The sequence below is a fragment of the Globicephala melas genome, chromosome 11 (genome assembly GCF_963455315.2).
Source record: "Globicephala melas chromosome 11, mGloMel1.2, whole genome shotgun sequence".
Classification (NCBI taxonomy): domain Eukaryota; kingdom Metazoa; phylum Chordata; class Mammalia; order Artiodactyla; family Delphinidae; genus Globicephala; species Globicephala melas.
The window spans coordinates 39,532,509-39,546,247 of NC_083324.2; the positions used below are offsets into that span (position 1 = coordinate 39,532,509).

The following is a 13,739-nucleotide window of genomic DNA, read 5'->3' on the forward strand; positions in this document are numbered from 1 at the left end:
GGCAGACCTGGTGCGGTGGGGAGAAACAAGGCGCCTAGGAGTTCAAGTTGGAGGAGGACGACCACAGGAACCAGGTATTGGACAGGTAAGAGGGAGCTCGCGGCGCCGCACAGCGGGGGTGGTGGTTAGCGAACAGGCGGGGCAGGTGAGGGGCGTGGGTCCCACCCGGCGCTGGCAGGCAGGTAGGCAGAGGCCGGGGCGCGGTGCAGAGCGCGACCCCCAGTCCGGCACCTCCCATCCCCAAGGCCTCCCAATTCCGGTTCCAGCGCGGCACGCAGGTGAGGCCCGGCGGGACTGGGCGGGGTGGGGCAGCTGGTCCTTGGGGCTCCCGCTCCTCACCCTCCTCCCGCCGCCGTCCGCGTTGCCCTGGCTACCGCCGTGGTGCAGCCCGCCCCCGCCGCCCCCCCCGGCCCCCGCGAAGGAGGGGTGTAGTCCCCCGCCCTCGGCAAGTGCAGAGCCGGGCGGGCTGGAATGCGGGGTCCCGGGCGGCTTGGGGCCGCGCGCCTGGCTCTCCCGGCTGCTTCCGGCCTGGCCTGGGCGGCGGGCGGGGGGAAGGCGGCCCGGCGGGCGAGGGGGGGGAAGGAGCGGAGCCGGGCCCGGCCGACGCGGCTTTGTCTCCTTTGTTCCCAGCGGTGGCAGCGCCGCGGCGGGAGGGGCAGGCAGCGGCCGCAGTTTTCCGCCCCTCGGTCTCCGGGTAACAGCTGCGGCTCCGCCAGACCCACCTCCGGCGGGGGGCGGGGGGGGGGAGAAGGCCGCCGCCGCCGCGCGCGCAGATCTCGAGCCCGGAACGGCCGGCGCCCGCCTCGGCGTGCTAGTCCTGCGGGGCCCGGCCGGGTGGTGAGTGCGGGGCCCGGGGCCGGGGCGGTGGGACCGGGGCGAGGCGGCGCATCCCCGGGATGGAAGGGCCTGGAGCTTCGATGCCGCCGGGCCTGGGCAGCCCGTGTGAATGGTGGTCGGCTTCGGTCCTGAGAGTTGGGACCATACTTCTCCGCGCGAAGGGAAACTCTGGCGGCTCCGCCTGTAACGCGATTGGGAGACAGAGGAGGTGGAGCTGCTCCTCCGCGCCCCCTCCTCGCCAACGCCGCCGCCGCCGCAGCCGCCTCAGCCCGGGACCGGCCGGCCTCTTCCCCGCCCTCCCAGGACCACTGGTGGGGTCCTTGCTCTGGTCGGGGAGGAGGGAGGAGGGTCGGGGAAAAGTCGACGGGGAGGTCGAGGCTTCCCCTACGTAGTAACAGCCCTTCCAGGCTGCGCTCGGCGCAACTGACAAAAGGCAGCCTGTGATCCCCCTGCCACGCACCCCCAGAGGGGAAGCCCCAGCCCCCCATCCGCCGTATATATACTGACGGTGGGTGACTGATGAGCACTCCTTGAGTCCTCACCGGTAAATGGTGGACCCTCACCCCCACCCCCACCCCACCTCGACACAAACAACAGGGTAAGCACTGTGCACTCTTGCGCTGTCAATTAGTAACTTCTCTTGGGTGGACCCTGGGAGCAGAGCGAGGGCAGAAAGGAAAGGCCGGTTTCCCACTCTAATCCCCGCGACTCGGTAAATGAGGGCTGGGATATGAACCCTCTCCCAGTTTGAAGGGCAGAGTTTATAAGCCCTCTTGATTGGTGAGGACAGCCCCAGGAGGGCGGGGAGAGGTGCTTGCTCTTTGCAGACAGAAGTTAGGCAGCCTTGGGCCCTGCTGAAGCGGTCCAGAGAAAGGTGGGCCCAGAAGAGCTAGGCTTTGGCTGTGACTCTGGCTGGGGTTTGAGATCTGGGGAATGGGCAAGAGATCCTAGCTGTGTAAGTTGGGGACCTGAGGCCCAGCTCCAAACCAGCCTTTTCAGCCTGCTCTGGCCTCGTCATTAATAAAAGTGGGGCTGACCCTGTGTCATCCTTCAAGAAGCCAGGTGGCTTGGAGAGGATTGTGGGTTCCATATCTCCCCTGTTGACTGGGTTTTCTTGGCTGTGAAATGAGGGTTCTTTCAACATGTAAGGAGCACCTGCTCTGTGCTAACGTTTGTCCTGGTTACTGGAGCCTCTGAATCAAAAGTCACATTCCCTGCCTTTAAGGAGTTTCAAGAGTGGGAGTGTGGAACAAGGAGAAGAGTGGCCTTGGTTGGTGCCTCTAATGCCAGGCACACACCATATCACGTTTAATGGTCAGAGCAGTCCCGCCTCCCATTCTCCAGATAGGAAACCTGAAGCTTAGAGAGCCCAAGGCAGAGCTGCAATATACACGAGGGTGGTGGCTGGGGATGTCCACTGGCCATGTGTAGTGGGCCCCTCAGGAGCATGGGGGGACAGGGAAGGCTTCCCTGGGAGGTGATGGTTGGGCACCAGAGTTAATGGGATAGAGAGGGGGTGGGCACGGAGGAGTGTGAAACAGCCTGCAGTTCAGGCTGGCAGGAACGAAGAGCATGTGCGGGGGAGCACTGGCATGGATCTCACAGGAGAGCATGTGGACTGGAGGGCTTGACCTTTATACTCCAGCCCCTGGGGTGCCCCAAAGACTCTGGAAGGAGGGATGTACTCCGATACATCGCTTGAAGTTCCCCTGAGGTGGGAGGGGGTAAGCTGGAGGGGCTGGGAGCTGCTCTGTGGCCGGTGGCAGAGGTTAAGTGAAATATGTGCCCTTCTTCTTTTTGTCCTCCTCCTGCCCATGGTATGTGGGGAAGGGCGAGGGTTGCTCGGCCCTGTGGCAGTGACTGAAGAAGCCTGACACTTTTCCCAGCATGAGTCGGTCTCCAGTATCCTATGTGGCCTTGCCAGGAGCTGTTCTGATCCTGCCCATCCGCTTCCTGTGGGCCACTCGACCCAGCTGGGATTTTACATTTAGGGATTGTCCTGGTTGCTGCCCTTTGAGGGCTGGAGAACTTTGGCTTGAAGTAGGCGCTGAGCAAATGTTTGTAAGCGAATGCTGGGTCAGACCCTCTGCCCAAGGCACATCCCTAGGCGGGAGGTGGTAGGAGGGACTGAGCAGTGGCTGAGCATGGGAGATGGCCTCTGCCCATCCTCAGGCAGACCCTGTCTTCCCAGAGGAAGAAACTTTCTCCCCCCATCCCTTGGAAACAAGGTGGGGGGTTCCTGGGAAGCCTGGCCTTGCCACAGTCCTGGGCTTCTCGCCGGGTTCACGACTCTCCCTGCCGGCCCCCTCCTCCTACCCCCTCAGTGGCAAACAGAGGCTGCCTTGTTCCTGCTCCCATAGAGCTGCCCTGTTCTCTGCACACTAAAAATGGAAACCCCCAAGCTATTTTGGGAGCACTGCCCAGCCAGGCCGTGGCCACAGTACTCTGCTTCCACCGGGCTGCTGGACCCTCCTCCAAGCCTTACGCCCAGCCCTGCTCACTCTGGGCCAGCCTCAGGAGCACCCTGCCGGGAGCCTTGGCTGGAAGGAGCCAACCTGGACCCTGGGAAGCTCTGGGAACAGAGTGAACAGGCAGACTGGCAGCTGGATGGTGGGAGGGGCTGGGCCATGCCGCCTGGGCACAGGCAAGTAGGGGAAGTGTCTCAGCTTGGGATGCATGCCCTGTCCTCTGTGCTTTACCAATCTTGGTGCTCCTGGCTGGAGACCATCCAGGTCTGGGAAAGGTGGCTGGTCTCACCTGGCTTCAGGTGGAGCCTGCAAGGATGGGTCTGTGAGGAGAGCAGGCACTCAAGGTCTGCGAAGGTCCTGGGGATGTGGGGCACATCTAGTATGGTGACTTCCTTTAGGACAATCCCCCCTGCCCCCCACCCTCCAGCCCTGCTCTGCTCTGCCCTGCAGGAGAGGAGATAGCAAGAGATGGCCTGGCTTCTGCAGCCCTCTAGGACTTAGGGCTCAAACCAGGGAAGTGTGCGTGAGTCTGTGTGTGTGGGGTCTGAAAGTGGGTGGTGGTGTGTATGTCTTGGGTGGGTGGGTGCATGTGATGTGCCTGTGTGGAGTGCATGTTTCTTTGTGTAAAAAGTTTGTCTCTGTGGACGTGTCTTTGTGCAGGTGTCTAAGTGCAGGTGGGTAGCGTGTCTGTGTGGGACGTTTGCCTGTATTTCTGGGTATGTGTCTCCGTGCGCTATGCACAGGCAGTATGTGCATGCATCTGTGTGTGTGCTCGTGCTCATGTGTTTGTGTGTGGGTGTGTGCATCCAGGGTGGGTGGTATGTATGCTTCTTGGTGTGTGCGAGCATGTGTCTGCTTATGTGCTGGTGGTGGTTTGGGCCTAGGCTAGCCCCGGGCCTGTGTGGAGGGTATGTACCAGGGTACCCTGATAGGGGAGAGTTTGGGCAGAGGATGAGGATGGGAGAGTGCCGAGAACGGGCTGCAGGGGGCACAGGACTAAAGTGGGGGCCTGACTGGGCCCTGCCAGCCGCGCAGCTCCTTCCTAGCTGCCCTTTCCCAGGCCCTGAGGGTGCTTGGTTCTGCTGCCCTCCCCCTCTCTGTGGGCTCTGAGGAGGCGTCCCTGTGGAATGTGTTTGGTGGCCGAGGGCCAGGCTGGGCCCAGCTCCACCAGCAGACTGGGCAGCCGGGAGAGGTACCTTTGTGCTGCCTCCATGGTGGGGAGCCCAAATGCCTGCAGCCCAACCCCCAGCTTCATGCTCTGCTTTCTCCCTGGCTAGGTGACTCTCACACGGGGCATGCTGTTGTCTCCTGATCCAGCTGGCCTTGCCAGGTGAGCCTGACCGCACACCTAGGTGTCTGGGAGCAGTGTGACTCCCACCTCTGCTGAGGGCTCTCCAAGGTGGGGTCTAGCTAGCCTTTTAGGCCCTATCCCTGGCAGCCTTTTTTTAAAAAAAATTATTTATTTTGGCTGTGTTTGGTCTTCATTGCTGTGCGCGGGCGTTCTCTAGTTGCGGAGAGCAGGGGCTACTCTTCGTTGCGGTGTGCAGCCTTCTCACTGCAGTTGCTTCTCTTGTTGCGGAGCATGGGCTCTAGGCACGCGGGCTTCAGTAGTTGTGGCATGTGGGCTCAGTAGTTGTGGCTTGCGGGCTCTAGAGCGCAGGCTCAGTAGTTATGGTGCACGGGCTTAGTTGCTCTGCGGCCTGTGGGGTCTTCCCGGACCAGGGCTCGAACCCGCGTCCCCTGCATTGGCAGGCGGATTCTTAACCACTGAGCCACCAGGGAAGCCCTCCCTGGCAGCCTTAACCCCCCTCATCTCTCTGGCCCTTTGGTTCTGTGGTTATTACCCTTCTGGATTCCTAGCCTGAAAGGCCCTTCATCCAATTCTTACCCTACTCTAACATGCAGGTGGCCCATGAGACCTTGCCCTCCCTTTTTCTGTCCAGGAAACTGACATCCATGCAGAGGGTGCCTTTCTCTCTTTGGGGTTCTGGGTCCCTTCTTCCCATCCCTTGCCCTCCTGCCCCTTCCAGGCCCTAGTCCCTGGGAATGGGATGTTTCCCATGTCTCTGCCCCTTTAGCCTCTTACCCTTGGACCCTGTTATGACATAGGGCAGGGCAGGGTGATGGGTGTGGGGTGCAGGTCTCCTGAGAGAGTAGTGCTTACAGAGAATGGGCAGCGTTGAAGTTTCCAGGAAAATGTCTCCTGACCCCTTGCTAGTGTGTGGTCCTGGGGTCATCCTAACCACAGTGCCATCTAAGCCTGGTCCTCCCTGCTCCCCCCTCCCTGAGTTAGGAGGGGCGTCTTGGCAGCATCACAGTCCTACTCCTCACCAGTGGTCCCATGGTGCTCAGGCAGCCACATGAGCCCCGCTCAACCTCTCTCCCTACCAGGTGACCATGCCTGCCCTCGGCCCAGCTCTTCTCCAGGCACTCTGGGCCGGGTGGGTCCTCACCCTCCAGCCCCCTCCACCGACTGCTTTCACTCCCAATGGTACGCATCTGCAGCACCTGGCGCGGGATCCCACCTCAGGCACCCTCTACCTAGGAGCCACCAACTTCCTGTTCCAGCTGAGCCCTGAACTGCAGCTGGAGGCCACTGTGTCCACTGGCCCTGTGCTAGACAGCAGGGACTGTCTGCCACCTGTGACACCTGATGAGTGCCCTCAGGCCCAGCCCACCAACAACCCAAACCAGCTGCTCCTGGTGAGCCCTGGGGCCCTGGTGGTGTGTGGCAGTGTGCACCAGGGGGTCTGTGAACAGCGGCGCCTGGGGCAGCTCGGGCAGCTGTTGCTGCGGCCAGAGCGACCTGGGGACACCCAGTATGTGGCTGCCAATGACCCTGCCGTCACCACGGTGGGACTGGTGGCCCAGGGCTTGGCTGGGGAGCCCCTCCTCTTTGTGGGGCGGGGCTACACCAGCAGGGGTGTGGGGGGAGGCATCCCTCCCATCACTACCCGCGCCTTAAGGCCGCTGGACCCCCAGGCTGCCTTCTCTTACGAGGAGACGGCCAAGCTAGCTGTGGGCCGCCTCTCCGAGTACAGCCACCACTTTGTGAGCGCCTTTGCACGCGGGGCCAGTGCCTACTTCCTGTTTCTCCGGCGGGACCTGCAGGCTCAGTCTCGAGCTTTCCGTGCCTATGTGTCCCGTGTGTGCCTCCGGGACCAGCACTACTACTCCTACGTGGAGTTGCCTCTGGCCTGTCAGGGGAGCCGCTACGGGCTGATCCAGGCTGCGGCTGTCGCCATGTCCGCGGAGGTGGCCCAGGGGGAGGTGCTCTTTGCAGCCTTCTCCTCGGCCGCTCCCCCCACTGTGGGCCGGCCCCCGTTGGCAGCTGCCGGGGCATCTGGAGCCTCTGCCCTCTGTGCCTTCCCTCTGGATGAGGTGGATCGCCTTGCTAATCGCACACGTGATGCCTGCTACACTCGGGAGGGCCGCGCTGAGGATGGGGCCGAGGTGGCCTACATTGAGTATGATGTCAATTCCGACTGTGCTCAGCTGCCCGTGGTGAGTCCTGGCACCGCCCAGCCCTTCCCTGTCTCTGAGGCCACTGGCCAGGCATTTACTGATCAGGTCAATGGATGTTAAGTGATTCCTTTGTGTCTGGGTGATGGATGGGTACCTTATGGTAAGAGTGGCATTCAGGGAGACAGAGAACCAGCTGTGCAGGGGTGGGTTTGGACCAGGCGCTGAAGGGATGGCATTTGTGTAGGTGGACTGAAAGGGCATTTGAGGTTCTTGGGAATGGGGCAGAGACCCAGAATGTAGAGGGGATGGAATCTATTGTTTTAGGTTCTTGAGCGAGAGAGGCAGGTGAGGTTGAGACTTGTTTGGCTCTAGTCTCAGGATGGATGAAAAGGGTAGAAGCCACATATAGGGGGACTGAGTCAGTGAGAGGTGGGAGGAGACCCAGGTTAGTAGACCTGGAGAGGAGGATGCAAGCTGGAGAGGCTTTGGAAAAGTGGTCCAGGAGAAGGCTGAGTACATGAACTGGAGGAAGCAGCTCCCAGGCCAGGGATGGGAGAAAGTGGGGCCCCAGGCATGTGGGGATCAAAAGAGGGGGACGGAGCCGCTGCAGACTGTGGAGGTAAGCCACTGAGGCAAGGCTAAGAATGCAGCTGTGGGAGAGCCAAGAGCTGGCAGAGATGGTGAGAAGGGGTGGGGTTGTCCAGGGAGGAGGGGCCAGTGGACGTTATCCAGGGAGGGCCTCATTTGTGCTTCTTGCTGCCTGCAGGACACCCTGGATGCTTACCCTTGTGGCTCAGACCACACGCCCAGCCCCATGGCCAGCCGTGTCCCCCTGGAAGCCACGCCAGTTCTGGAGTGGCCAGGGGTTCAGCTAACAGCCGTGGCGATCACTGTGGAAGATGGACACACCATTGCTTTCCTGGGTGACAGTCAAGGGCAGCTGCATAAGGTGAGTCCACAGGAGGTACTGGGCCCTGCCCCAGGATCTGGAGGCGACAGGCTTCTGGGGACCCAGGCTGGGCAGAGCTACGCCTGAGACCCCTGGGGCTGCGATGTGAGATATGTGATGTGTCCCTGGCCCTGGCTGGGAGAGATGACCTGTGTTCCTCTTTCTGGGGACGGGTGGTGTGACCTGTACTCTCTAGGAGGAAATTCTGTAAATTATTTTATTGGGGCGAGAGGGGAGGGCCTTGGGCCTCAGATCTTGTGGTCTCTGATCTCAGGTCTACTTGGGCCCAGGGAGTGATGGCCACCCGTACTCCACACGGATCATCCAGCAGGGGTCTGCGGTGAGCAGAGACCTCATCTTTGATGGGGCCTTCGAGCACCTGTACGTCATGACCCAGAGCACGGTGAGTGCCACGCGCCAGCCAGGGAGGGCATGACTGCTGGGAGGGGCCTCGGGGGAGCTGGGGGCCCATATGTGGAGAGCCACTGGTGCTTGGATTGTTGACCTCAAGTCCTCTTTGCTGCTGTAGCTTCTCAAGGTTCCTGTGGCCTCCTGTGCTCAGCACCTGGACTGTGCATCTTGCCTGGCTCACAGGGACCCGTACTGTGGGTGGTGTGTGCTCCTCGGCAGGTCAGCGCTCCCCCGACCCTGGCCCCTTCCCCAGCCCCACCCCAACCCCAGCCTCATGCCCTCAATTCTCCTGCCCTGTCCAGGGTTCCTGGTCCTTGGCCCTTGACTCTCAACCCTTGACCCCTGGATGCCCCAACGCCCTACTCTCACCCCTATCCTCCACCCTGACTTGCCAGGCCTGTCGTGGCCCACTTGAGGATCCTGCCCAGGTCCGTAGGATTGTAGGTGTCCCTGCCCCATGAACTGCCAGTGGCCCCGTGAGGGTCACAGGTGGACACTGGTCATTCTTGCCCAGGTGCAGTCGCCATTCTGAGTGCTCTCGGGGCCAGGGCTTAGAGCGGTGGCTGTGGAGCTTCCAGCCTGAGGTGGGCTGTCTGCAAGTGGCAACCTTGAGTCCTGCTAACATCAGCCGTGAGGAGAGGAGGGAGGTGAAGACCAGAGCAGGCGGAGCCCTGGCCGGGGGGAGCTCTGGTGATGGGTTACAACCTTGAATTTTAAGTACCATATGGCCTTGCCCAAGTCGCTTCTCTTGGGGCTCCGCTTTCTCCATCTGTTACTAACCCAGGCTGGAGGGTATTTGTGGTCACTGCGGGCTGGTGGCCGCTGGTGCCTGCCCACATTGGAAGCCTGTAAACGGAGCCCTGATCTGTTGCCCAGTGGCTCCAACAGCATGTCCTGGCCTCTCTTCGCAGGTTTTCTTGTCGGTACCCGATCTGCCACCCCTGTGGCCAGGGGAGTCTTATTCCTGCCACTTTGGGGAATACCAGAGTCCTGCCCTGCTGACCAGTTCTGGTGTGATGTGCCCCTCCCCAGACCCTAGTGAGGCTCCAGAGCTGCCGAGAGAAGCTGGTGGGTGAGAGAAGGAGCCAGCCCGGGGCCTGGGAGCCCCGCTCTCCTCCCATCTTGCTCCAAGGGGTGTGATCAGGATGAGGTGTGAATCCAGGCAAAGGGTCCTGCAGCGATGCCTTTCTCTGAGGTCCCCTCTGGTCCCCAATCCCTAAAGTCCCTGTTTTCTACCCTGTGGACTGTGTTCCCGACCCTGGGCACCCCTTCCTGGTCAGAGTGCTAAACCCACCCTGTGTGGTCTGGGACGTCAGCTCGGGGTCTGAGTGCCCCTTCCTGCTCCTCAGCCCAGCTCGCTCCTCCCTCTGCAGACCACGTCTCCGTGAGCCTGGAGCTCAGGTTTGGCACCGTCGTGATTGCCGAGGCTTCCCTCTCCTTCTATGACTGCATGGCCGTCACCTTGCTCCGCCCGTCTGCACAGTGAGTTCCTCACCCCGACCCCCAGCCCCTGGGCTGCCCTGTGGCGATCCGCACCCCATGGCTGTGCTCTGTGCAGGTGCCAGGCCTGCGTGAGAAGCCTCTGGGGGTGTAACTGGTGCGTCTGGCAGCACCTGTGCACGCACAAGGCCTTATGTGATGCTGGGCCCATGGTGGTCAGCCGACAGGTGAGCCCAACTCCTGACCGGGCCCCAGGGGGGGTTCGGGCTCCCCATTGTGAGGGTTTCTCTCATGGCCTGGGGTCTGTGTGTCTGCCTGCCGCGGGTGCTCTGTCGTGAGCACCTGAGCTGCTGTGTGTGACGGACTCACTGGAGGACGGCTGTCAACGTCCTACCTGTTTCGGGAGAGGACGTTTGTAGCTGAGAGGAGGGGAGGTCTGGCCTCGTGCCCCACCTTGGCACAGATGCCATAGACGCCCCTAGAGCGCGCCCTCCCCTTCCCCTCTGGAGAATTAATGGGCTGTTTTTGTTTCTCTTTTCCTTGGTCTCCTTTTCTCTTAACACACCCTTTGCCTGCCTGCTGCCCGCTCCCGCACCTGCCTGCTGAGTGGCCCTTCCTGTCTTTCTCTGCCTCCCCCTTCAGAGCCCGCCCCTCTCCCCAGCCCCTCCTGCAAGAGACGCACCCACCTCCTTCCCACCCACAGCCCCCAGGGCCACGGTCGCCCTGACTCCTGACGCCCTTCCTGTGGACACTCCTTCCACAGCCACAGCCTTGGATGTCCCCCCCGGGGCCAGGCCTTCCCTGCTCAGCCCCCGGGGGCCGTGGGCAGGTCCCGGCCCCACACCTGCCTCGGCTTCCACGGGCTCACCTCTCCACGAGGCCCCTCCTCCTCCCAGCCCCCGCCAGAGGCCTGGAACCGCTGTCCCTGCCCCTACAGCCTTCGGACCCATGGCCACCGCCGAGGACCTCTTGGCCTCCCACCCATCGCCCTCAGATGCAGCAGCACTGCCCCCCGCCCTTGCAGAGCCTGGCCCCGAGGCTCTCCCTTCTGCGGTACCCCTGGACCAGCCCCCCAGCACGGCTCCCGCCACCACTTTCCCAGGGGCCGCTGGCTCCACGAAGCCTGCTCTGGACTGGCTCATGAGAGAAGGCGGCGAGCTGCCCGAGGCGGATGAGTGGACAGGGGGTGACACGCCCGCCTTCTCCACTTCCACCCTCCTCTCAGGTGATGGAGACTCTGCTGAGCACGAGGGCCCTCCCGCCCCCCTCATCCTCCTGTCCAGCCTTGACTACCAGTACGACACCCCTGGGCTCTGGGAGCTGGTGAGACCCGGCCCAGGAAGGAGGCCTCAGGGGAGGGGATCGGGACAGATGCAGCCTCTTGGCCACCTTGCGATTCTGCAGGGGAAGGATGGAGGGGAGGGGGGCGTCCGCTGCCTCACGCTGGCCTGGCCCCGGGGTTGTGCCTGGGAAAGGGATGAGGCGGCAGGTGGGCTCCATAGACTGCCTGGCGCTTGGTGCCTGCAGGAGGAGATGACCTTGGGGGCAGGCTCCTGCCCTTGTGTGGAGAGTGTGCAGGGCTCCAGCCTGATGCCGGTCCACGTGCAGCGAGAAGTGCGACTGCTGGGCAGGAACCTGCGCCTCTTCCAGGTGAGTGTGTCCTCTTTGCAGCTGTTGCTGTGGCCTCCTTGGCTGTTGGCCAACTATGCGCGAGTCCCGGGGAGCAGGGGAGGGCACGGCCTCAGGTCTCAGTCCCAACCCGGGGACTGTGCTGGGGCCCTGTGGGGCTCACCAGGCCTGGCTTCTGAAGCTGCCCCCGTAGCTGTGTCCTCTGTCCCCAGGACAGCCCAGGCGACCATGAGTGTGTGATGGAGCTGGAGGGCCACGAGGTGGTGGTTGAGGCCCGGGTCGAATGCGAGCTGCCTCCAGATACCCGGTGCCATGTCACCTGCCAGCAGCACCAGGTACAGATCCCGAGTCCTGGGTGGGCAAGGGCGCACTAGCCACAGGCTGGCTACCAAGCTTAGCTGGCTGCACCGCACTCATCCCAGCCCATTCTCTGACTGAGTGACCCCGAGGGAGTCCTAGTACCCCAGCTCTGACCTCTGACCTTGTGCCCCATGGGGTCCTGTATCCCAGCTCTGGCATCTGGCTTTGTGTTCCCATGAGTCATTTTGGTCCTTTCTCTGACCACCGTCTCCCCAGGCCTGACGCCTCCCCTAACCCTGGGCTCTGACCCCACTCCCATTTCTCCAGCTCAGCTATGAGGCTCTACAGCCAGAGCTCCGCGTGGGGCTGTTTCTGCGTCGGGCTGGCCATCTGCGTGTGGACAGTGTGGATGGGCTGCACGGTGAGTGACCCGGGGCTGCTGGGACTGGCTGGTGGCAACAGGGCTCTTCCTGGCCTGCCTCTCACATTCGTCTCTCCGCCCCCAGTGGTGCTGTATGATTGTTCCGTGGGACACGAGGACTGCAGCCGCTGCCAAACTGCCATGCCCCAGTACGGCTGTGTGTGGTGCAAGGGGAAGCATCCACGCTGCGTGGCCCAGGAGGCCTGTGGCGAGGCTGAGGCTGTGGTCACCCAGTGCCCAGCACCCCTCATCCACTCGGTGTGTTGAAATGCTGGAGCATCCCTTCAAGGGGTTCGGGGTGCTATGGGTTCAGTGTCCCAAAAGGTGGGAGGCTGGGGCTGTCTCTCCAGGCTGCCAAAGGTCAACAGGTGCGTGGAGGTGAGCCATCCTTGTCCTGGAACAGGTGGAGCCACTGACTGGGCCTGTAGACGGAGGCACCCGTGTCACCATCAGGGGCTCCAACCTGGGCCAACACGTGCAGGACGTGCAGGACACGGTCAGGGTGGCTGGAGTGCCCTGTGCTGTGGACGCTCAGGAGTACGAGGTGTCCAGCAGGTGAGTGGGCTGGACTGACAGGAGCAGGGGGCACCCCGCGGGCTTCACAGCTGGCTTTCCTGCTTAGGGCCATCCACCCACTACTCGTCTGCCCTCCCCCTCCCCCTTTCCTTGGTTCTGATCACAGTGTCTCAGGGCTGGGGTTACTATCAAGGCCTTGGCTTTGTGCACAGACCTGCAGGTTTCTGGCCTGGGTCTAGTCACTGCTCAGAGCTGACAGGCGGCTCTGCTTCCTGGCACTGCCTAGGTGTGCTCACCCGGCTTTCCAAGTGACCATGGGCATAGTTGTGGTAGCAGGCTCCTTGGATCCCAGACAGCTGTGCTCTGCGGCTGACCTTCCCACCTGCTGACGCTTCTTCCCCAAGCACTGCCCTGGGCAGGCTCCTCACGGGGATAGACTTATGACACACCTGCTGAGTGTCAGGCCCCTCTGTCCAGTCCCTGGGACCCCTCCCACTTTCCCAGGGCTTGTGGCTTACAAGGCTGGCAGTTGCAGGGTCCCAAATGTGCACACGCAGAACACAGCGAAGGAGACATCCACAAGCAGCAGGTCTCCAACCTGCCGAATGTCAGGGTTACCTGGAGAGTTGGTTCAAAACCCCCCAGAGCAGGTCCTTAGACCACCTCCCTCCACTTCCTGCAGAGGTCTGGATCTGTAGGCCCGTGTTGGGGTCCCACAGTCTTATTTTCTTTCTTTTAAAAAATGTATTTATTTATTTATTTTTGGCTGTGTTGGGTCTTTGTTGCTACGTGCAGGCTTTCTCTAGTTGCGGCGAGCGGGGGCTACTCTTTGTTGCGGTGCGCGGGCTTCTCATTGCGGTGGCTTCTCTTGTTGCGGAGCTTGGGCTCTAGGCGCGTGGGCTTCAGTAGTTGTGGCATGCGGGCTCTAGAGTGCAGGCTCAGTACAGGCTTAGTTGCTCTGTGGCATGTGGGATCTTCCCGGACGAGGGCTTGAACCCATGTCCCCGGCATTGGCAGGCGGATTCTTAACCACTGCACCACCAGGCAAGTACCCTGCAGTCTTATTTTCAACAAGACTCTGCTAGAGCATGTTGTTTCCCCCTGAATGTATTATGACTGAGAACTTTAGGTGAGTGTTAATGATTCTAGAACCGTGAGACTAAAGTACTTTCTGAACTGATTTATAAAGTGATTAAAATACATTCCAGCTGAAGCCTCTCCCGGGTAGTTCACACTTCGCTTGTTCTGTTTTCTCGGGGTGTTTGCAGTGACCGTGACAATGTCACAAAGAGTCGAACCACTG

At 61.6% G+C, this 13,739-nt stretch overlaps 1 protein-coding gene across 13 annotated transcripts in view; it reads left to right on the plus strand.

Moving 5' to 3' along the window:
- PLXNB1 (plexin B1) overlaps nucleotides 1–13,739 on the plus strand; it is a 26,735-nt gene continuing 12,996 nt past the window's right edge. For 5 of the 13 annotated variants that reach the window (XR_009566014.2, XM_060308752.2, XM_060308762.2 and 2 more), the window contains exons 1-15: nucleotides 859–4,635; nucleotides 5,697–6,809; nucleotides 7,537–7,719; nucleotides 7,994–8,122; nucleotides 8,249–8,349; nucleotides 8,645–8,777; nucleotides 9,042–9,198; nucleotides 9,504–9,612; nucleotides 9,689–9,797; nucleotides 10,213–10,893; nucleotides 11,098–11,220; nucleotides 11,412–11,534; nucleotides 11,827–11,920; nucleotides 12,006–12,178; nucleotides 12,324–12,475. Coding sequence is in view for 12 of the 13 variants with exons in the window: in XM_060308752.2 (XP_060164735.1) it covers nucleotides 5,703–6,809; nucleotides 7,537–7,719; nucleotides 7,994–8,122; nucleotides 8,249–8,349; nucleotides 8,645–8,777; nucleotides 9,042–9,198; nucleotides 9,504–9,612; nucleotides 9,689–9,797; nucleotides 10,213–10,893; nucleotides 11,098–11,220; nucleotides 11,412–11,534; nucleotides 11,827–11,920; nucleotides 12,006–12,178; nucleotides 12,324–12,475 (3,374 nt within the window). In the remaining variant the exon portion in view is untranslated. The other 8 variants (XM_060308763.1, XM_060308764.1, XM_060308757.1 and 5 more) reach the window with 7 other exon arrangements.